Consider the following 24096-nt stretch of genomic DNA (forward strand, 5'->3'; position numbering starts at 1 on the left):
AGAGGTATGGGATAGAGAAGGGAAGGTAGATCAGGTGCTACTACTTACCAGTTCTTATTATACAAGAAGAAGGGGGACATTCAATTAATGTAAAAGTCAACACATTTGAAATGGATAAAAAGTAAGTACGTTTTACATGACATCATTTGCTTGTGGAACTCATTGCAACTGGATACCATTGAGACAAGGAGAGTAGTAGGATTCAGCAAAAGGAATAAATATTTATATGGGAGAACATCCACAGTAACATAAGATAAAAATAGTCGTAATCCCCATGCTCAAGTCAACCTCAAACTGTCTGAGGTTAGACAGAAGCTTCTTTTATGGGAAGGTTTTTCCAGTACAGTAACTCCTCACTTAACATTGTCCCGGTTAACATTTCGTTGTTACGTTGCTGATCAATTAGAGAACATGCACATTTAAAGTTGGGCAATGCTCCCTTATAACGTTGTTTGGCAACCGCCTGCTTTGTCCACTGCTTGCAGAAAGAGCAGCCCATTGGAGCTAGCTGGTGGGGGGCTTGGAACCAGGGTGGAGCGGCAGCCCCCCATCAGCTCCCCTAAGTTCCCTGTGCGGCAGCCACCCAGCAGGCTATCAATTGCTGGGCAGTTCAGCTGTCCCTCCCACCACTGCTGTGTGCTGCTCCTGCCCTCTGCCTTGGAGCTGCTTCCAGGAGCCTCCTGCTTGCTGTGAAGGGAGGGGAAGAGCAGTGCTAATGTCAGGGTGTCCCCCTCCCCCCCGCTCCTGCCCCTTTACCCCATCTCCACAGAGTGGGGTGGGGTGGGGGGGGAGAACAACACGACGGGGCTCAGGATGGAGGGAGCTTGCTGGCAGCAGCTGCTGTCTCAACTTGCTGATCTACTTTAAAAGGCAGTGTACTTAGAGTGGGATCAACGTACTTAAAGGGGCAATCTCTCTCTCTCACACACACACATGGTGTGTGTGTGTGTGTGTGCATGTGTCTGTCCGTCTCTCACACACACACACGCACGCGGTGTGTCTCTGTCTCTCTCTGCCATGCTGTTTCCTCTTCCTCCATTTGTGCTGCCTTGTAGAGTGTGAAGCTACATTAACAACATGTGTTAAACCTTGAGGGCGCAGCCGAGTGCTAGTTCATCATTTAGCAGTAAGGCATTCCCTGGGAAATATCCCACCCTTTTCCACCCTCTGACTTCACCTCCTCAACCAAGCTTCACAATCATCATTGCTGTGTACAGTACTAAATTGTTTGTTTAAAACTTATATTTCAAGGAATCCCTGTTGAGGTTACAGGGACAAACCATCCCGATGAGTCGAAAGAATAGTAAATATGGCAGGCGACCAGCTTGGCTTAACGGTGAAATCCTAGCGGATCTTAAACATAAAAAAGAAGCTTACAAGCAGTGGAAGGTTGGACATATGACCAGGGATGAGTATAAAAATATTGCTCGGGCATGTAGGAATGAAATCAGGAGGGCCAAATCGCACCAGGAGCTGCAGCTAGCAAGAGATGTCAAGAGTAACAAGAACGGTTTCTTCCGGTATGTTGGCAACAAGAAGAAAGCCAAGGAAAGTATGGGCCCCTTACTGAATGAGGGAGGCAACCTAGTGACAGAGGATGTGGAAAAAACTAATGTACTCAATGCTTTTTTTGCCTCTGTCTTCACGAACAAGGTCAGCTCCCAGACTGCTGCGCTGGGCATCACCGCATGGGGAGTAGATGGCCAGCCCTCAGTGGAGAAAGAGGTGGTTAGGGACTATTTAGAAAAGCTGGACGTGCACAAGTCCATGGGGCCGGACGAGTTGCATCCGAGAGTGCTACAGGAATTGGCGGCTGTGATTGCAGAGCCATTGGCCATTATCTTTGAAAACTCGTGGCGAACGGGGGAAGTCCCGGATGACTGGAAAAAGGCTAATGTAGTGCCAATCTTTAAAAAAGGGAAGAAGGAGGATCCTGGGAACTACAGGCCAGTCAGCCTCACCTCAGTCCCCGGAAAAATCATGGAGCAGGTCCTCAAAGAATCAATCCCGAAGCACTTACACGAGAGGAAAGTGATCAGGAACAGTCAGCATGGATTCACCAAGGGAAGGTCATGCCTGACTAATCTAATCACCTTCTATGATGAGATTACTGGTTCTGTGGATGAAGGGAAAGCAGTGGATGTATTGTTTCTTGACTTTAGCAAAGCTTTTGACACGGTCTCCCACAGTATTCTTGTCAGCAAGTTAAAGAAGCATGGGCTGGATGAATGCACTTTAAGGTGGGTAGAAAGTTGGCTAGATTGTCGGGCTCAACGGGTAGTGATCAATGGCTCCATGTCTAGTTGGCAGCCGGTGTCAAGTGGAGTGCCCCAGGGGTCGGTCCTGGGGCCGGTTTTGTTCAATATCTTCATAAATGATCTGGAGGATGGTATGGATTGCACCCTCAGCAAATTTGCGGATGATACTAAACTAGGAGGAGCGGTAGATACGCTGGAGGGCAGGGATAGGATACAGAGGGACCTAGACAAATTGGAGGATTAGGCCAAAAGAAATCTGATGAGGTTCAACAAGGACAAGTGCAGAGTCCTGCACTTAGGACGGAAGAATCCAATGCACCGCTACAGACTAGGGACCGAATGGCTAGGCAGCAGTTCTGCGGAAAAGGACCTAGGGGTTACAGTGGACGAGAAGCTGGATATGAGTCAGCAGTGTGCCCTTGTTGCCAAGAAGGCCAATGGCATTTTGGGATGTATAAATAGGGGCATAGCCAGCAGATCGAGGGACGTGATCGTTCCCCTCTATTCGACAATGGTGAGGCCTCATCTGGAGTACTGTGTCCAGTTTTGGGCCCCACACTACAAGAAGGATGTGGATAAATTGGAGAGAGTCCAGCGAAGGGCAACAAAAATGATTAGGGGTCTGGAACACATGACTTATGAGGAGAGGCTGAGGGAACTGGGATTATTTAGTCTGCAGAAGAGAAGAATGAGGGGGGATTTGATAGCTGCTTTCAACTACCTGAGAGGTGGTTCCAGAGAGGATGGTTCTAGACTATTCTCAGTGGTAGAAGAGGACAGGACAAGGAGTAATGGTCTCAAGTTGCAGTGGGAGAGGTTAAGGTTGGATATTAGGAAAAACTTTTTCACCAAGAGGGTGGTGAAACACTGGAATGTGTTACCTAGGGAGGTGGTAGAATCTCCTTCCTTAGAAGTTTTTAAGGTCAGGCTTGACAAAGCCCTGGCTGGGATGATTTAATTGGGGATTGGTCCTGCTTTGAGCAGGGGGTTGGACTAGATGACCTCCTGAGGTCCCTTCCAACCCTGATATTCTATGATTCTATGATTTGTGTGTGTGTGTGTGTGTGTATTTTATATATATATATATATATATATATATATATATATATATATATAGTCTTTTGTCTAGTGAAAAACATTTCCCTAGAACCTAACCCCCGCTATTTACATTAATTCTTATGGGGAAATTGGATTAGCTTAACATTGTTTCGCTTAAAATAGCATTTTTCAGGAACACAACTACAACCTTAAGTGAGGAGTTACTGTATTGAGGCATCTGGTGCTGATCACCATTGGAGACAGGATGCCAGGGTAGCAGGATCTCAGGGTCTGATCTGGGCTGGCACTTCCTCTCTTTCTGTGTATATATGTGACATATCTGCAATGTCTTCATCCCTTTTCTTTCCTGTCACCCACAGCGAGAGTTTTCACTACTTGCTGAATTTCCAGCACAGCGTTCCCAATTTCCAGTGTGCACTTACCCTCACTCAGCTCCTGATTGTCATTGCTGAAAAACCTGTGGCCAGTTGGAAAAAAGATAAAATAGGTAATGTGTGCAGAACCTCTTTTCCTGGGCAGGTTCTTTATCTGTAATGTTTTGGCTATCCTTTATCTGTAATGCTTTGGCTTCTCACCAGGCAGTCTAGAAAACTTGCTAACATGAATAACACTAAATGTATTGGAAGCTCTTTACCACCTGCTTTATTATATGTCAGTCGCACAAGAAAACAGTGTACAGTTCTATTAGTTTTTTGGTTTTTTAATCATTCTTCAGTAAGGAGAAATGATGGCTGAAAGGCAAGATGGTTGAGAAGAAGCGTTTAACTTAAGCCTAATTCTACACACAGTTTTAGTCCTGACTGAACTATTTTGGTTAGGGGGGTAATTTTACTGATAAAAGTAAATTGGTACAACCACTGGAGTCGGCACAATTCTACCACTATAAAGGTGCTTGTAACAGTATAGCTTATTCACATACATTAACGAGAATAAACTATAGTGGTATAACTGCATCCCAATTGGGGGACTGTTCCACTTTAACTATTTCTGTTCCTGACACTATACAGTAAAGTGTTAGAAAAACTATAGACAAGCCCTAATAAAGCAAGAGGAGCAGCTCTTGCAAGCTGATTAGAGTTCACTCGCTAACGGGGACAGTAGCCACATGGGCTGAGAGATCTTCTTGCAAGGAATATGCAAGGAAGCTTGCTGGCCTTCATTTCCCATGTTCACCAGATACTGCTAAAGCTAAGAGTGCAAGTTTGCAGGCTCCTCTCTGTAAAGTGTTGCATTCTAGCGGTGTCTCAGATTCACAAAACTATTCAGAATTATACACAGTTACTTCATCCCAGGGAGAGAATGTAGGGGTGAACTGTCTGCCCTGGATAGTGTTACAAATTGCCCTTCCCCCAGAGCAATTCAGTCAAGTTTGAGAGACTTGAGACCCAGCAGGTTTTAACAAGTTATTGAAAATTACAATAGGACCTAACTATATGATCCTAGGCTACAATACTGCAAGTAAATAAAATCTCACTCCCTGCTGGATGGTCCAGCCAGGCGTACCAGCTGCAGTCGGATGAATCTGTTTCTCTGTCTAGAGTATGTCACTAGTGCACTACACACCACACAGAGAAGCTCTTAACACACTCATCTATACTCTAGGCTACCCATGCGCCCAGTGACAGGCACATACCCAGCATGTCCAGACATGCCCCAACCATGGCTTCCCTTACTGCTGGAAAACGTGAACACATACTAAAAGATAAACATTAAAAAACAAGAAAGGGTAAAGGTGGCTCACCCCGGAGACATGGGAGCATCTCAGGGTGTGGCCTGTGTGTGGGATCTATAGTCCCCTAACAATAGGAATAACGATGAAAAATTTACTCTTACCTGATCATTTCTTTTCTTTGGCCATTTATGTCAGAGAAGCAGATGCAGCCTTTGGAAGAAGACAATTATTTCTGATTACAAAATTCTAAACTGTAAATTTGCCAGTTCAAATTAATGTGAAAACGCTGTGGCCAAAGGGAAAGTTCACCTGTCACCGGTACACTAACATTTGAGTTAATACTTGTATATCAGCTTTGGAAAACCTCATTTCTGGTTTCCCAAGGGGGTGACACTTAGCCCCTGCAGCAGGGAAAAACTGATCTCTGGCTCCACAGACCAGAGGAAGGAAAGGAAACCCATTGTAGCATTGTCAGACATGAATGGACAAAGAGAGAATGACTCCAGTAAGAACCAGTGTACCAGGCCAAGAGCTCACTAGACTTGTGTATAAATCTCATTAGTGTGATGAGTAATGATCTCTAAGGAAAACGCCTTTCCCAACTCCCTCAGCTTTAGCACTTTGGCAGGCACCTGTACGGAGAACATAGGATCTGCTTGAAGTGGAATTACATTGTAATTAGCCAGAAGCATTCGGCTATCCTGCATTTGTATGAGGGAGAAGAAAGTTATCTTGGATGCTTGTATTCTCAGTGAGACAAAATACATCCAGGCCCCTCCTCATTTTATTGCTTATCTTTGACAGCTTCACTTGCTAAGCAGTTCCTCTGCCAGTCATGGATGCAGCCCAGTGGCATGCGAGAGAAGGGTAGCCAGTTCAGTGATGCGCTGCACACGCTGCTCTGGTAAGAATGCTTTGCTTCTGCTGCAGTAACTTGGTTTCTGAGAGCAAACTCTCTTCATAAACAGCTTTAGTCTCAGTTTCTGTTAAGGTATTCTGGCTAGATCAAACCAAGGGGTTCTTTAAGAGAATCCAGTGCACAATGTGCTGAAATGCTTCTCCAGGAAGCCTTGTCGGGCGTGGGGAACAGGAAAAAATATAAACAGTTCTTGAAAAACAGATTGGAACAGTTTTCATAACCTTATTTTTTTCCTCCTAAGACAAATAAGACAGGAAGCGAACAGTAATCCTACAGCATGTGCAAACTGTGTCTGGAAACTGAAGTTTGTGCAACTGCTTATTGGAAAATGCAGTTTCAAAAGCGGCCATTTTAAAATCTTTTACTTTCAAAAGGATGTTAATCAATATCATCAAAGCTTTCTCAAGATGTCTGTGAAACTGCACCTACAAATCTGAAAGTATGAAGAACTTTATTTTTAGTTAGCAGGGGATCAAAATCAGCCTTATATTGATACCACAGTTGCAACCTTAACTATGGAGAGGCATCCACCTCTCTGCATTAGATCATACACCTGCGGAGCCAGGCCTAGAACTCTATACCTATAGTTCCAGAAACACAAGCCTCTACCACCTGAGTTAAAGGAAAAACTCTGTTAGACCTCAGCTATAGAAAGACCCCCAAGCCTTCTGTTTTTTCTACACCGAATTTGTCAATACAGTCCAACACACATGCGTGTGTGTGTGAGCGTGTGCATGTGTATATATGCATTCTGGCAGTGTAAAGGGGCTGCAGTATAGTGTCTGATTCTGCTTCTATTAAAGACAATGGTAAAAAGCTCTAATTGAGATCAGTGGGAGCAGGACTGACGCAAAACTAACCACAACAAATAATTGTCAATATTTTTGCTTAATTGCAACCTATTTCTTCAGGCGTAGCTGCCATGTCAGTTTAAGGAGTTCTAACTCTCTGGAAGGTTGTGGCAGGGGAGATTATAACCAGCTGCTGATGAGTTAGAGAAAAAGGGAGAAAGGCACAGGTTCAAGTAATTGATTTTCAATGACATGTAACTCAGGAACAGTTTGGCTAGAGGGAAGTCAGGAATGGGCTTTGTAATGGAAGCTACTGTCCTGCCCCTGCATAACATGTACTGACTTGTTATCCTGATGTTTGGGTTCAGTGTATATATGGAGCACACAGACAACATCTTGAAAGCTGTGGAAGACATCTCCAGTGTTGGGGTCCCAGAGCTGATTAATTCTGCTAATGATGGATATTCTTCGACTTACCCCACACTGACCAGGTAATAACATCAACAAAGACCTTGAATCTCATGTGCTGCACAATAGCAATCACTGGCTTCCGATATTCAGATCTCTTATTGTCTGGTCTGTCTTGTTTTATGTTAAGGTTTCACGCTAGTAATGTTTATACATCTGGGAACTGCTAGGCATTTTCTTAGCAGTGCACATTAAATCTGTACAAAGTCAGCTTTAGCCAGTGACAAACTTCCACCATGCTTCAGAGCAGGGTTAAGTTTATTATCCCTGAACCAATGCTAATAGATGAACATAAGGCAGTCAATCCTTGGGTGCTGATGGCCAGTCTGGGTGGTTGTGGTGGTGTACAGTTGTGATGGTTCTCAGGGTGCCTAAGGCTGAGTCATCTTGTTACCTTCTGCCTCCAGTGAGAGGGACACTTGCTTGTGCTTCACTGGGAGCCAGCTCCTTGATGTCTCCAGCCTGTCAGCCACCTAGACAATTGCCTCTGGGCTATGACAGCCCCTGCTTTGCCTTACAGGTAACAATAGATGTACCCCAGTCCCTGAGCCTCTTTGATGAGTTCCCTTGTAACGATCAGCCCTTTATTGACTGAACATTCACAGAAATACCAGGTCTGCTGTCCCCAAGGGAACTGTGTACACACCAGATTGAATGGTTCAACTCAGGATCAGCTCCTTATACAAAACGACAGCACTGAGGTATATTTATAGTGAAAACAATCATAAGTTTATTATCCAAGATCAAGATTTAAGACATAGTGAGTAAGGATAATGAAAGCAACTGGTTACTTATAAAACACAAGTATAATACGCTTTGTGAGACTAAATTTAACAGACTAGTCTCCAGGCTAAATAAGTTTAGCTCATCCCAAATGTCCTTTGTAGCATTTTCAACCAAGCTTGGTTGAGATCCCATTTTCATGAATATAAACGTGCTCTCAGTTTACTTCCTAGGTGCAAGAAAACTAGGGTGCTTTCCTTGTCCTCCATTTATAGTCCAATAAACCTTTGAAGTGCCCCCCCTAACCCCCAAAGGCTCTTTCCGTCTCTGGTCTCTTTCTGTTAAATCTCACTATTCTTCATCTGCATTTAGCTCAGACTGGTGATTGATTGTGGATGATACTAGGTTTACATTTCAACAGATAGATGGACAAACATCTCTCATCTGGCAGGAAATCAGTTTTTCACCTCTGCTGGGGTTAGCACTTAGATACAAACTATAAGAACATCTTTCCAATATAGATACATAACTCCTGAGATGAGAGTGGTACATAATTTTACAGTGCTACTCACAAATGTGTTACACTAACTTTCCTTTGATACCTTACATGACATTTTTTGATGAACCAGGATGTACATACCAGAATCAGGATATACTTGTAACCAGTTGCATCCCAACATCAAGGGAAGGGATTCTACTCCACATATTTCTTGGTCCCCCAAAAGAATGGGGGATGGAGACTGATTCTTGATCTACACCAACTAAATGTATTTATCTGAAAATCAAAATTCTGCCTGGTCACATTGGCATCAATAATCCCCTCTCTGGAATAGGGCACATGGTTTGTGGCTCTTGACATGTAAGATGCTTATGTTCATATAGACATTTATCTAGCCCACAGAAGGTTCCTCATTGGACAAGACCACTAACAACTCACAGTCCTCCCATTCGGACTAGCTACAGCACCCAGGGTCTTTACAAAAGTGCTTTCAGTGGTGGTGGCTTGGATGAAAACAAATGGCTTACTGTCTTTCCATATGACAACGACTGGCTCCTGACAGGCAGGTTCAGCAGAGAAGTCCAGTCAGTGACCCTATTCCTATTCTGTCTACTATCTTCCCAGGGAGTCTGTGTCAACAATGAGAAGTCCACTTTGACTCCCATGAGGTCCATAGACTTCACAAAAGGAACCCTGCATTCCACTACAGCAAGAGCATATCTTTCCATGAAGAGATTGCATGCCATGAGTGACCTTGGACTACTGTCAGGATTGGTCTTTCCCTCCTAGGGCACATGGCCTCATGCACCTACATATCACCATTTGCCACGCTTTATCTCTATTGCCTGTGAACCTGGCTTCACTCTGTCTACTCACCAGACAAAGACAACTATCAATGCCAGAGTAACAATTCCAGCCATCGTTATGGCCTCTCTTGTTTGATGGACATACCAAGAGGAAGTTTGGGTGGGACTTCCTTTCCTCCCACCAATACCCAAGATGACTGTCATCACAGTTTCTCCCCTCTTAGGCTGAGGAGCCCTTTTCAACAATCACACTGCATAATGCATCTGGACCCCTCAGGAGGTCAGCTTGCACATCAACTTACTGGAATTAAGGTCAGTCTGTAGGGCCTGCAAACACTTTCATTCCGCTCATCCGATCCCAACACATCCAGGTAATGTCAAACATTATGTCAACTGTCTTCTACATAAACAAGCACATGAGGAAAAGATCCCTCTCCCTGTGTGTAGAGACAATGGACCTCTGGAACTGGCATATCAGAAATCACATAAGCCTATCTGCAGTATACCCACCAGGTGCACAGAACTCCCTAGCAGACAGTCTCAGCAGATATTTTTCAACAGACCATGAATGGGAGATTCATGATTTCTTTCTGAACTAGATCTTCACCCAGTGGGGAGCACCATTTTGGGATCTCTTTGCCTCACAGGTGAACAAGAAGTTCCCCTGTAGTGCTCCAGAAAAGCTCTGGGCTGCAGCTCAAAGGGCGATGCTCTGCTGCTATCCTGGATGGACCACCTCAATAATGCCTTCCCTCTCATCCCACTAATACCACAAGTCCTGCCAATGATCCATCAAAACAGGGCTCCGGTCATCCTTATTTCGCCCAGCAGGCCGAAACAGTCCTGGATCTTGGGCCTCTTGACTATTTCAACCTGTCTGGAATCTCAATCACATCCTTTCAGTTCTCAGCAAACCTCCCTTAGAACCATTAGCTATGTCCCATCTCTCGATGAAAGTTGCCTTCCTCGTCTCCATCACATCAGCTAGTGGGGTGAGAGAGGTGGGGGCATTCATGGCAGCTCTGCCATATACCATCTTTCATAAAGGGAAGGTCTCTCTTTGCTTCCACCCAAAATTCATCCCTAAAGTAATTTCGGAGTTTCACATAAATCAAATCATCCACTTAGTGGTATTTTTCTTCACTCTGTATTTTTCTTCACTCCGACAGGCAGTGACATTTTATCTACAGAGAACAAAAGCAATTAGAAAAATACCAAATTTTTAAAATCACCATAGCAGAGTGATCAAGGCATCAAGCTCTATCTGCACAGAGGCTCTCTAAGTGGATCTTGGGCTGCATCATCCTTTGTTACCAACTAGCTCGCATTCTACCCCCAACCCGAGCGTGAGCACCCATTCCAAAAGAGTGCAAGCAACCTCTGCAGCATTTCTGAGAGACATACCCTTACTAGATATATGTAAGGTGGCTACCTGGAGCTCCATACACACCTTTAGAAGACATTATGCATTGGTCGAGACTTCTACTGCAGATACAGCTGTGCGATCATCAGTACTACAAATGCCCATACCATCTACATCCTCGCACCCATCTCCTGTTTGACTACTGCTTACTAATCTCTCAAAGGTGGAATAGGGACCAGCCCTTGAAGAAGAAATGGAGGTTACTTTCATGTAACTGGAGGTTCTTTGATATGTGTGGTCCCTATCTGTGATCTACTATTTACCCTCAGCCCCTCTGCTGCCGATTTTGACCAAATTCATGGTAAGAAAAGGAAGTGGAGAAGCATTGGTCTGCAACTCCTCTTAGTGCCCTCAGTTTGGAGCACCAGGAGAACAACTGCATATGTGTAGTCCAATGGACACTGCTTACTAAAAGTTTCTGGACTCAGGCACATGGAGTGCATGCATACATGTGGAATACAGATAGGGACCACATATCTTGAAAAACCTTCAGTTACAGGTAAGTTACCTTCATTCTCCTTCTGCTGCCTTGTACTGTTAAACTGAGAGGTGCTGATCACTGGATGTATCACAGACCTCCTTGAACATGATGATTGTGAACTAGTCCTTGATGCTTTTGAACTCATGCTTCAGTTAACATAACAAAAGATAAGTTATACATGAGCTCTCACTGAAGACAAAAGGAGGTTTGGACTGAGTGGCTGGAAATTGGCTACAATTTGAGAATTGTGGGTTGCAGTTTTATTTTGGGGGCAACGTAATCACAGTATTTGGTGGGGGGAGGGAGAACTAGACATGTTTAATAGATTCTTAGATTCCAAAGCCAGAAGGAAACATTGTGATCATTTAGTCTGACCTCCTGTAATAACACAGGCCACAAGACTGCCTCACAATAATTCCTAGAGCAGATCTTTTAGAAAAAATCCCATCTTGAGTTAAAAATTGTCAGTGATGGAGAATCCACCATGACCCTTGGTAAATTGTTCCAATGGTTATTTACCTTCACTGTCAAAAATGTACACCTTATTTCCAGTCTGAATTTGTCTAGCTTCAACATCCAGTTATTTGGTCATGTTATATCTTTCTCTGCTACTGTGAGGGCTTCCTAGGAAGGGAGGGGTAATGAGGGAATGGAGGAGTCGGGGAAAGGAGGGTTTCGGATTGCAGCGAAGGGGAAAGGGATGAATGGTAGGGGAGGCAAGATAGGTTGGGGACTTAGTTGAGGTAGGCATGGAACCATCCAGCTCTGCCAGTGGACCCCTGCAGCTCTTGCAGTGGACTCCAGTACCCCTAATCCCCAGCTCTGCCTGTGGATTCCAACCACCCAGCACCCAAGCTTCCTGCATGCCTGCCAGTACACCCAACCCCTGTACATCCCCCAGCTGTGTCAGTGGACCCCACCACCCCAACCATCAGCTCTGTCAGTGCATCCCAACATCCCCAACCCTAAAGCCCCAGTTCTATCAGTACACCCCAACCACTCTGCACCCCAATTTTCCTGTACGCCACAGCTCTGCCAGTACACCCCTGCCCTGAACCCCTTCCCTCTGCATCCCAACTCCGCCAGTCCACACTGACCCCACTGCACCCTCCAGCTCTGTCAGTGCATCCAACCACCCTGCAGTTCTAGGCCTGCTGGTACACTCCAACCACACTGCACCCCAATTTTCCTGCACCCCACAGCTCTGCCAGTGAATCCCTACTGTGAACCCATTCCCTCTGCACCCCAACTTTGCCAGTCCACAATGATTTCACTGCATTCTCCAACTCTGTCAGTGAATCCCAACCACCCTGCACCCCAACTCCATGCACTCCATAGTTCTGCCAATGCATCTCAACCACTGTGCACTGCAACCCCTCAGCACCCCCAGCTCTGCCAGTGCACTCCAGTCCTGCATCCCAACCCTGTGCACCCCCCAACTCTGCCAGTGAACCCCAACCCCCCTACACTCCCAAAAATGTTGGGAAGTAGAAATTGACATGTGAATGCTTCCTGGGAAGGGAGAGATAATTAGGGGGCACAGGAGTGAGGTTGTGGCTGCAAGAAGGGAGGGGGGATAAATTGGGATGAGTGGTAGCGGAGGAGAGAGAGGTTGGGTACTCAGGTGAGGGAGGCTTGGAGGTTAGAGGGAATGGAGGGATGGGGTCTGGGGGTGAGTGGTAGGGGAACTGGGGAAGAATTATCAGCCTCACACTCTCCCCTCTTGTGTGTGCCCTATCTAGAGGATTCTTGCTGCTTTAGTGGGGCCTAAGCCCCCCTCCTTGCTCCTCTCATATGATCTGGGATATGGTGGGTATTTTCGCCTCTGGGGGTGTGAGCCATTCTCGCTGCCCTCTGTGTGTGTGCCAGGGTCTGGGGGGCCCATGCTCACCTGCAGGGGTTGGAACCTTTCTCCCCAGCCCTGTGTGAGCCAGGATCTCTAGAAGTCCTGCCCCTTTGAGTGGGGTGCTGAGAACCAGTATACTGCTTATCTCTCACAGGTTCTAAAGCAGTGGTTTTCAAACTGCGGGTCGTGACCCAGTACTGGGTCGTGGAATGTAAGGCACTGGGTCACGGCGGCTCTGGTCAGCACCGCCAACCGGGCTGTTAAAAGTCCCGTCGGCGGTGTTGCCCAGCTAAGGCAGGCTAGTCCCTACCTGTTCCGACACCGCGCTGTGCCCTGGAAGCAGCCAGCAGCAGGTCCGGCTCCTAGGCAGTTCCTGGCCAATTGGAGCTGGGGTGGGTGGCGCCTGTGGGCGAGAGCCACGTGGAGCCGCTTGCGCACCTCTTCCTAGGAGCCAAACCTGCTACTGGCTGCTTCCGGGGTGCAGTGCCAGTGTGGTCCACAGTGCCAGGACAGGTTGTGCCGCCAACCGGGAGCTGCCCGAGGTAAGCCCATGCCCCAATCCCCTGCCCCAGTCCTGAGCCCCCCCCAACCCAGAGCTCCTTCCTGCACCCCAAACCCCTCATCCCTGGCCCCACCCCAGAGCCTGCACCCCCATCCCAGAGTCCTGACCCACTCCTGCACTCCAACCCCCTGCCTCAGCCCTGAGCCCCCTCCCACACCCTGAACCCCCTCCCACACCCTAAAGCCCACACCCCAGCCCTGAGCCCCTCCCAAACTCCTCATCTCCAGCTCTGTTGGGTCGCGGACATCAACAATTTTCTTCAACTAGGTCGCCAGCAAAAAAAGTTTGAAAAACACTGTTCTAAAGCACTCAGGAGGGATTGGGAATACCTGGGGAGATAAATGGAGCAGTTTACACATCTCAGAGCTATTGTTCCCGGCTCTATCATCTTCATGGGCTGAGAACATCACATTGAGATGAATGGGTCACTTCACACCCCTCTGAGCCTCTTAAACTGCTGATACGTGTGTAGAGGAGCCCTTTCCCTCCTTCGACCCTCTATCCTTCATGTTTAAAGGACAATGCTTCCAAGTGCTCTAAAATCCACATGCGTGCACAGATTTTCTTCAAATTCGCTATGACTTGTGGGAGTGCAGAGTAGGGTGAGTGACTGCAAGGCAGTCGCAACTCTCTCCCCATCTGTCAAGGAGGGAGGCCACGTCCCCTTGCTACAATGCCTCTGGAGCAACTCAATTCAGGGTGGAATTAGCCGACAGTTAGTAGGCCCAATCCTGCAGTCCACGCCTGGCAGCAATTGAGTCTGAGACACCTGGCCCTCAGACAGGGCAGGGCAGCCAGCAATTAAGGGCTCTGGCCTGCAGTCAGGCAGAGCAGCAGTGAGTCTAGGGGGACCCAGGTCCTCGAGCAGGGCAGGGCACCAACAGTTAAGGGGCTCTGGCCTTGAGTCAGGGCAGAGCAACACAGCAGTCTAGGGGGATCAGTTCTCTGGCGAAGCAGACAGCAAAACTGTCCAGCGTCCTAGCTCGGGTGGACGATGACCAACGCAGGCCTCTTGGCCTAAAGGTGGGGAGGCTGCCACCCCCAGAGGTGGGGTAGCAGGGGGTAGGGAGACGTCGGCCCACCTGTCACCACTGCGTCCCAGCCCAGGGCTCTAACAGTGGCGGAGTGGTCTGCCACTGGGTCAGCAGAGAATCCAGCCGCAACATGCTGGCCAGCTTGCAGTGAGTAACACAGCTGAACCCTATTCAGCTTCCTTGGGCTCCTTCCTACACTCCCATTTGGGGGTACCTGGGTTCCAGGGTCACCATTTGTCTCACTAGTGTAAATGACTAGTGGCAGCCCCAACAGCTCCTCCGGGTCTCTGGTGCCTGCCAGCTCCGGCAGTCCCTCTGGGTCTCTGGCACTGTAGCGGCCTCTGTCGGGTCCAAGCTCCAGCTGCAGGTGGGAGATGCCCTGCTCCTCAAGCAGCTCTTCTCCAAGTGAGCTGGAGGGCCCGACTTTTATATTTCCGGTTTCTGTCTCGCCCCTCTGCTTCCGGCTGGGCAGTTGTAGGTGTCCCGGCTCTGCCCACCAGGGGGCGGTTGTGGCTCTCTCCCTGTCCGTCAAGGAGGGAAACCACATCCCCTCACTACATTCCCCCCCTCAACTCCAGCCCCCACTCTCTGGGGCTGGTATGATCCCCCTCTCCCAACTGGGAGAGACCATCAGCGCTTGCGTTCTCCTTTCCTGCCCTACGTTGTATGGTAAATGGAAACGGTTGAAGGGTGAGATACCACCTTGTTAGCCTTGCATTGGTGTCTTTCATTGTCTGGAGCCACTTGAGGGGGGCATGACCCAGGAGGTAATACTGAAGGGCCTCCACAGCCCATTTAACTGCCAGGGCCTCCTTCTCAATGGTCAAATAGTTACGTTCCCGGGGGAAGAGCTTTCAACTAATGTAAAGGATGGGATGTTCCTCTCCGTCGAGGGTCTGGGAGAGGACAGCCCCACGTCCCACTGCCGTGGCATCGGTCTGGACCACAAAACTACAAGAGAAATCAGAGCTATAAAGCACTGATTCATGGCAGAGATGGTCCTTTAGTGTCTGAAATGCTTCGGCACACTCGGGGGACCTGTGGATGTGCTGCGGCTGGTCCTTTGTTAGGAGTTGCGTCAGGGGGTCAGCAATCAAGGGAAAGTTGGGAATGAAGCGGCGGTAGTAGCCTACCAGCCCCAGGAATTGCCTCACTTGTTTCTTTGTGGTTGGGGTGGGGTGTTCTTGAATGGCCTGGATCTTCCCGACTAGGGGGCACACCTTCCCCTGTCCCAGGACGTACCCCAAGTAGGTGGCCTCCTGGTAGCCGATTCAGCATTTCTTGGGGTTAGCCATCAGTCCTGTGGCTCAGAGGGTCCGTAGGACCTCCACGATCTGGCTCAGGTGCTCCTCCCAGTGATGGCTGTAGATCATGACATCATCCAGGTAGGCCGCAGCACACTCAAATTGTGACTAGAGCAGGTGATCCATCAAACACTGTAAGGTTGCAGGGGCCCCATAGAGTCCAAAAGACATGTGGGTAAACTGGTAGAGCCCACTGGAGATAGTGAAGGCTGTCTCCTCCTTTGAGCTTGGGTCCAGTGGGATCTGCCAGTACACCTTCGTCAAGTCCAGGGTAGTGATATAGTGTGCTTCACCCAAATGGTCAAGGAGTTTGTCTACCTGGGGCATTGGGCATGTGTCGAATTTAGAAATGGTATTAACTCCAGAAATCAGTACAGAATCACCAGGTCCAGTCTGGCTTAGGGACAAGCACAGTGGCGTTGCACCACTCACTTTGCGACTGTTCTATGACCCCCTAGCTTCAGCATCACCAGCACCTCTTGTTCCACAGGTGGAGTGGGAGAGGTTGGGTGTTTTCACAAACTACCTCCCTGGGCGGGGTGGGGTGTCAGCTTGGTCTGCCCCGGTACTGCTGTGAATGTCTGGGTGAAGGCCTCTGTCAGGGTTCCCTCCCCACTCTGAACTCTGGGGTACAGATGTGGGCACCCTCCTGAAAGGCCCCATAAGCTTATTTCTACCAGCTTAGGTTAAAAACTTCCCCAAGGCACAAATCCTTCCTTGTCTTTGGACAGTTCTGCTGCCACAATCAAGTGAGTTAGACAAAGATTCAGGAAAAGGACCACTTGGAGTTCCTGTTTCCCCAAAATATCCCCCCAAGCCTCTTCACCCCCTTTTCTGGGGAGGCTTGAAAATAATATACCAACCAAATAGATAAACAAGGTGAGCACAGACCAGACCCTTTTAGGACACTAAAAACCAATCAGGTTATTAAAAGCAGAACTTTATTATAAAGAAAAAAGTAAAAGAAGCACCTCTGTAAAATCAGGATGGAAGGTAATTTTACAGGGTTGTGGTGGGGCAGCGACTCACTGGCGTGGTGCCTCCTGCTGGTTGTCCAGGGAATTAGCTCTTTCCAGCCCCGGAGCGCCCTCTGCCAGCAGATGTCTCGCCTGCCACTGGTCCCCGTGTCCCTCCTGGACCCCGGTGCTCTTTACCCAGGGGTTCTGCCCACTGCAGCAACCCACAATCTGGGTCTCCCTATTCAGGGGAACCCCCAATCTCCACATCCGTCACTCCGGCTGGTAGACCTCATAAGTAACAGGGTCATCTTGGCGGATGATTTCATAGGGGCCTTGCCACCAGGCTAGCAGTTTGGACTCCTCAGAGGGGAGCAACACAAGGACCCAGTCCCCGGGTTCAAAGATCCGTGCTTGGGCTCCCTAGTTGTAAGTTCGGGCTTGGGCCCCCTGGGCAGCCTACAGATTTTCCTTCTCTAGGTCCCTGGTTCGTGTCAGGTTCTCATGCAGTAACAGGACGTATTGAAGGAGCTCCTGGGTTGGGGATGGGGTCTGCTCCCAGGTTTCCTGCATCAGGTCTAGCAGCCCCCACAGCTGGATCCCATAAAGCAGCTCGAATGGGAGAATTGGATAGAATGGCTCCCGAATCGCAAGCAGCAAAGGTGGAAGGAGTCGGTCCCAATGGCGCAACTCCTCCAGGGGGAACTTCCGTAACACCCCCTGGAGGGTCCAATTGAACCTCTTGATGAGGCCATTTGTCTGAGGGTGGTAAACTGAGGTTCACAATTTTCGGATCCCTAGGAGACTGCACACTTCACGAAGCAGCCAGGAGGTGAAATTCGTTCCCTAGTCAGTTAGGATCTCACTAGGTAAGCCTACCCAAGCAAAGATTTTTAGAAGCTTGGCAGCAATGCTCTGTGCAGTGGTGGACCACAAGGGGACAGCCTCGGGGAAGCTGGCATAGACCATGACTACCAGGATGTAGCGGTAGCCAGCCACACTCTTCATAAGGGGTCCTTAGCAGGTCCATGGCAACCCTTTCAAATGGTGTCCCCATCACCGACAAGGACACCAGGGGGGCCTTTGGGATTCCTGTGGGCACTGCCTGCTGGCAATCTGGGCTGGAGGCACAAAAGTTCTTAATGTCCTGGTACACCCCCCGCCAGAAGAACCTGGACAAAATCCAGGCTATGGTCTTTTCTTGGCCCAAATGGCCAGCGGCCTGGAAGTCGTGGGCCATCCTCAACACTGCCCATCGGTGACAATGGGGTACAACCAGCTGGGTTCGAGGCTTGTGGGTGCAAGGGTCCTGGGAAACCTCGTAGAGGCATTCACCATCCAGTTTGAAGCGTGGCCACTGGGTTGTGCACCATGGGCCCGTAGTGACTCCTTTGACATAAACCAACTGTGATGTGCCCTACTCAAGGTGGGGTCCGTTCTCTGGTCTCGGCTGAAGTTCACCTCCCTACAAACAGGAGGGTCTTTATCTTCCGGCTGGGTCAGAACGACGTCTTGAGGGTTGGTAAGCCTTCGCTCCTGCGTGTCCGGAGGGTTCCCTGGGAGGCTCCCTTCAGGCCCTTCATAGTCATCCTCAAGGGGGTCCCCCTTGAAGGCCAGCTGGTCTGGAGCAGTCATAGATCATAGAATCTCAGGGTTGGAAGGGACCTCTGGAGGTCATCTAGTCCAACCCGCTGCTCAAAGCAGGTCCAATCCCCAATTTTTGCCCCAGATCCCTAAATGGCCCCCTCAAGGATTGAACTCACAACCCTGGGTTTAGCAGGCCAATGCTCAAACCACTGAGCTATCCCTCCCGGTCTGTAAGGTCGCAACATGTAGGACCTGGCTGAATTCTGGCCAGTCCCACCCGAGGATGATGGGGGATGGGAACTTCAGGGCGACCCCCACAGTCATCAGCCAGGTTATCCTATCTATCATTAGGGATAGTTGAGCGCTTGGATACGCTTTCACATCCGCATGGATGCAGCGAAGTCGGATTGGGCCATGGATCAGGTCATTATCCGGGAAGAGGCACTTCCGCACCACAGTTTATCTGCAGCTGGCGTCCACCAGAGCATCCATCATCCTCCCATCAAGGCTGGCAGGGGTTGGGGTACTGGCAGGCGCAGGTTTCTCTGGCATAAACTTTGCCAAAGGAGCAGTCCATGGCGGGGCACTGCCTCTGGAGGTGTCCAAAACAGCCAGAACTAAAACAAGGCCCAATCTCAGCTGGTTCTTCTTCAAGTGGAGACCCGGTGGGTGGTCGTGGAACCCCCATCCCTAGGACAGTGCATCTCATGCCTTCCAATCGGCGGAGTCTCCTTCTGTTCCCTTCCCTCAGATGTATCATCTAGTCCACTCTCCACATTAGTACCTGTGGAGAGAACATGAAAACGGTTGCTTACCTGTATCTGCGTTGCTGGTACATGAGTGCTCCCCTTTCTTCTTCTGGAGTTCACGTGCTGCCAAATTTCTTCACCGTCCTTCTGTCCCCACTGTGCAGCCTGCTCTGAATCTTCAGAACATTGTGTCCGTAGAATCATATCCTGACGTCTGTCCAGGAAATCTTCAGTTTCTCTTACGCAACGCAGGGTCGATACTTGTTTCTCCAGACCTTGAACCTTCTCTTCCAATATGGAGACCAGCTTGCACTTTGTACAGACAAAGTCGCTTCTGTCCTGTGGAAGAAAGACAAACATGGCACATCCAGTGCAGGTCACAACAGCTGAACACTCCCCATCCATATTACCTTCCTTCTACGAGCTTCCTCAGGAGTTGTAGTAACTACTCAGAGAAGCCGGCAAGATGTAATCCTCAGTGGGCTGTCCCCAGGCAAACTCCCTCTATAAGTCTCTCTGCTGTTCGCCGCTCAGCTGGTTCTCAGCTGACTGGCTTTTTATAACACTTTTTATAATCACTAATTATGAAGTCCCAATGACAAAATACAACCACACAAATTATTCCAAACTATCTGAATTTATTGACTGCATATCTGAAGAAAAAAGAGAACAGTTTACATCACTCATCCCAGAAGGACACCTCTTGGCCTGCACGGCCCTTCAGGAATCTTTGGATTCTGCTGATACGGCAGCTAAGGCCATCACTACTGCCATTGTAGTGCACCGAGCCTCCTGGCTTCACTTGTCGAGGTGAAGGGAGGTGCAATCCACAGTAGAGGACCTCCCCCTAGAGGGTCCGAAACGTCACAGGTAAGACCGACAAATCCCTCCACTCACTAATGGATTCGAGAGCCACTCTCAGATCTCTTGGCATATACACACCTGCAACGAAACGTAAACAGGGTATGTATTCCACCTCTCAATGTCCTAAACAGGCTCCCTATATGCAGACCCAGAGACAATACAATCCTTAGTGGCACAGACAAAGGCCACCCAAACATAGAACAAATTCTTCTCAACCCACCACACCACAACGACCTATCCCTAAACATCAAATTTGAAGGTTTGGTCGAGGGCTTGGCAGACCTCCCCCATTTACCAGCGCTGACACCACTCTCCATCAACCATCCATTATACAGGTCATCTAATACCATTCTACCCAATATGGCAAAAACCATCACTTCTGACAAATGGGTACTGGAAATAATCAAAACAGGATACTCCATCCAGTTCTTCTCCATCCCCCCTACCCACCATCCCTCCCCATCCCTTCTCAGGGACCCCTCTCACAAGCTCCTCCTGAGACAGGAAGTAGAGTACCTTCTACAACTCAGTGAAGTAGAACCAGTGCTGCTACAACAAAGAGGGAAAGGGTTCTATTCCCTTTATTTTTTAACCCAGTAAAAGTCTGGGGGATGGAGACCTATTCTCAGTCTCAGGAACCTAAACAAATTTGTCAAAACACAATGATTCTGGGTGGTTACTTTAGCAACAATCATTCCAGCTCTGGAACAAGGGGATTGATTTGCAGCCCTCCCTGCCTGCAATATACTTATTTTCGTGTCACCATTCATCCAGCACACAGACGATTCCTCCGATTTGTCCTTGGGCAGGATAACTATCAATACACGGTACTGCCCTTTGGCCTTTCCATAGCTCCCCCAGTGTTTTCCAAAGTTCTGATAGTGGCAGCAGCCCACCTATGCAAGCAAGGGGTAATAATATACCAATATTTAGACAATTGCCTCCTCAAGGCTCCCACTCGGAAAGAAGTCGTCGACTCCACACAAAAGACAATGTCATGCTTCACAAACCTTGGCCTGCAAATAAACCTTCAAAAGTCAACATTAACACTGTTCAAGAACTGGAATTCATTGGGGCCCATCTAAACTTGCTAGAAGTGAAAGCCTCTTTACCATTTCACAGATTCGTCACCCTAGTGAGCCTGATCAATACCACAGTGAGCAGTCCAGAAACATCTGCCAAGATTTGCATTTGATTACTGGGACACATGTCAGCGACTGCTTATGTTGTCCGACAAGCCAGACTGAGCATGTGTTGCCTGCAGGGGTGGCTCAGGACGGTGTACCTCCCACACAAACACAGTCTGAAAAAACTTTTAAACATGCCAGCAAAAGTCAAAAGACTCCCTGCAGTGGTGGAACCGCTCGCACAATGTGTGTGCAGGTATCCCTTTTCTACAGACTCCCCCGAACTGATAATCACAATAGACACCTCCCTACTGGGGTGGGGTGCCCACTTAGACAATCTGACCATCCAGGGGAGATGGTTTTCTTCGGAATCAACACTGCACATAAATGTTCTGGAACTGTGAGCAGTTCGCAATGCTTACACGTGTTTCCTGCCTCTGATCAAAAACAAGGCAATAGAGATCATGATGGACAATGTGGCCTGCATGTTCCACATAAACTAACAAGGAGGAGCAAGTCATACTCCCTGTGTACGGTGACCATAATGCTGTGGACATGGTGTATACAACACATCTCCATATCAACTGCTGTTAGATGTTTGGCTGCGTGTGTGTGTTCTTTGTGTGCTGTCCCAGCACTGCGCAGATACTTGGCACAGCAGACCTCAGTTGAACTGCCCAATGACCACAAGATCCGTTAAGGTATGAAGGTGCCTGGCCAGGTTAATTGTCGACGAAGCAAGATAATAGCACCTGTCAGACTCTACGAGGATACTAAGACATGTATGTCTGTGACAAGGGATGCAGCTCAGTGAATGGTGGGACTTTCCGTTCCCCCCTAGGCTGGCCAAAAGGTTAAGGCAAGGTATTCCAACATTTATAAACTGAGACAAATAATCTGGGATAAAGAATTTACGTATCACCTTACATGTTTCATGAGATATTTGTTACCTCCCCTTGTACTTTCCCCCTGATGTTTCAGACAAAACATTCCTATTAGCTACCTGTCTTTGTACTTTGTGCATCCGATGAAGTGAGCTGTAGCTCACGAAAGCTTATGCTTAAATAAATTTGTTAGTCTGTAAGGTGCCACAAGTCCTCCTTTTCTTTTTGCGGATACAGACTAACACTAAACTGAAACCAGTTACAACACAGAATACAAAGTGTACAGTGCTCCCTTTATATTTATTTTTATTACAAATATTTGCACTGTAAAAAACAAAAGAAATAGTATTTTTCAATTCACCTCATACAGTACTGTAGTGCAATCTCTTTATCGTGACATTTGAACTTACAAATGTTTATGTTTAAAAAAAAAACTGCATTAAAAAATAAAACAATGTAAATCTTTAGAGCCTACAAGTCCACTCAGTCCTACTTCAGCCAATTGCTCATACAAACAAGTTTGGTTACAATTTGCAGGAGATAATGGTGCCCGCTTCTTGTGTACAATGTTACCTGAAAGTGAGAACAGGCGTTCGCATGGCAGTGTTGTAGATGGGGTCACAAGATACTTACGAGCCAGATACACTAATGATTCGTATGTCCCTTCATCTTCAACCACCATTTCAGGGGACATGTGTCCATGCTGATGACAGGTTCTGCTCAATAACGATTAAAAGCAGAGCGGACCGATGCATGTTCATTTTAATCATCTGAGTCTGAAGCCACCAGCAGAAGGTTGATTTTCTTTTTTGGTGGTTCGGGTTTTGTAGTTTCCACATCGGAGTGTTCCTCTTTTAAGACTTCTGAAATCATGCTCCACACCTCGTCCCTCTCAGATTTTGGAAGGCACTTCGGATTCTTAAATCTTGGGTGGAGTGCTGTAGCTATCTTTAGAAATCTCACGTTGGTACCTTCTTTGCGTTTTGTCAAATCTGCTGTGAAAGTGTTCTTAAAACGAACATGTGCTGGGTCATCATCTGAGACTGCTATAACAAGAAATATACGCAGAATGCGGGTAAAACAGCAGGAGACATACAATTCTCCCTCCAAGGAGTACAGTCACAAATTTAAGTGATGCATTCTTTTTTTAACTAGCATCATCAGCATGAAAGCATGGCCAAAGCATGAAAGGGGTGTGATAAATGAAGGTGGGGGGTAGCTCCTTTTTATGGATACCCAGCCAGCCAGTAGCTATAAAATCCCTCTTAGTAGCTGTTCTCTAATTACTCTAACTGTAAAGGGTTAAAAAGTCTCACTGCTATGCATAGGTAAAAGGAAGTGAGTGGGTAACTGGCCAAAAGAGCCAATGGGAAGGCTAGAACTTTTTAAAATTGAAAAAAGACTCCCCTTTTGTCTGTCTGTCTGTTGTTCTCCTGGGGAGAGGCAGACAGGGCAACAGCTATGCTGTAACAAGCTTAGGCCAGATATGGAAAAATCATCAGTATCATGCCTAGAAACTACTCATTTAAAATCCCAGACATGTAAGTAGATCAGGAAATGTCTAGGAAGACACGATTAGGTTTATCCCTTGTATTTTGTTATGGCTTGTGAATTCTTCTGTGCTAACCCCAGGTGGTTTTGTTTTTTTTTTTGCTTGTAACCTTTAAGCTGGACCTCAAGAAAGCTATTCTTGGTGCTTAATTCTTGTAGTTGCTCTTTTAAAATCTAGCAATAGCCTGAGTTCCCAGATATATTTTATTTCTTTTTTTATTAATAAAATTTATCTTTTATAAGAACAGAATTGGATTTTTGTGTCTTAAGAGGTTTGTACACATGTTGTTTAATTAGCTGGTGGCAACAGATAATTTCCTTTTTTTTTTTCTTTCTCAGCTCTTCACTGGGGGAGGGCAGCGGGGATGAAAGGGCTTGAGGAAGAAAGGAATTCCTCAGTGCGCCTTCCTGGGCTCTCAAAGGGGTTCTGCACTTGGGTGGTGGCAACATCTACCAATCCAAGGTCAGAGAAAAGCTGTAACCTTGGGAGTTTAATACAAGTCTGGAGTGGCCAGTATTAATTTTTAGAATCC

The 24096-nt window shown here is 47.6% G+C and overlaps 1 protein-coding gene across 9 annotated transcripts in view; it reads left to right on the forward strand.

The window, feature by feature from the left end:
* FANCD2 (FA complementation group D2) overlaps window positions 1–24096 on the forward strand; it is a 191760-nt gene that overhangs the window by 125522 nt on the left and 42142 nt on the right. For all 9 annotated transcript variants that reach the window (XR_006292126.1, XM_037903424.2, XM_043550844.1 and 6 more), the window contains 3 exons: window positions 3677–3804; window positions 5794–5893; window positions 7068–7190. Coding sequence is in view for 8 of the 9 variants with exons in the window: in XM_037903424.2 (XP_037759352.1) it covers window positions 3677–3804; window positions 5794–5893; window positions 7068–7190 (351 nt within the window). In the remaining variant the exon portion in view is untranslated. The remainder of the gene's footprint in view (window positions 1–3676; window positions 3805–5793; window positions 5894–7067; window positions 7191–24096) is intronic.

Source organism: Chelonia mydas, chromosome 7 (genome assembly GCF_015237465.2).
Source record: "Chelonia mydas isolate rCheMyd1 chromosome 7, rCheMyd1.pri.v2, whole genome shotgun sequence".
Taxonomy (NCBI): Eukaryota; Metazoa; Chordata; order Testudines; family Cheloniidae; genus Chelonia; species Chelonia mydas.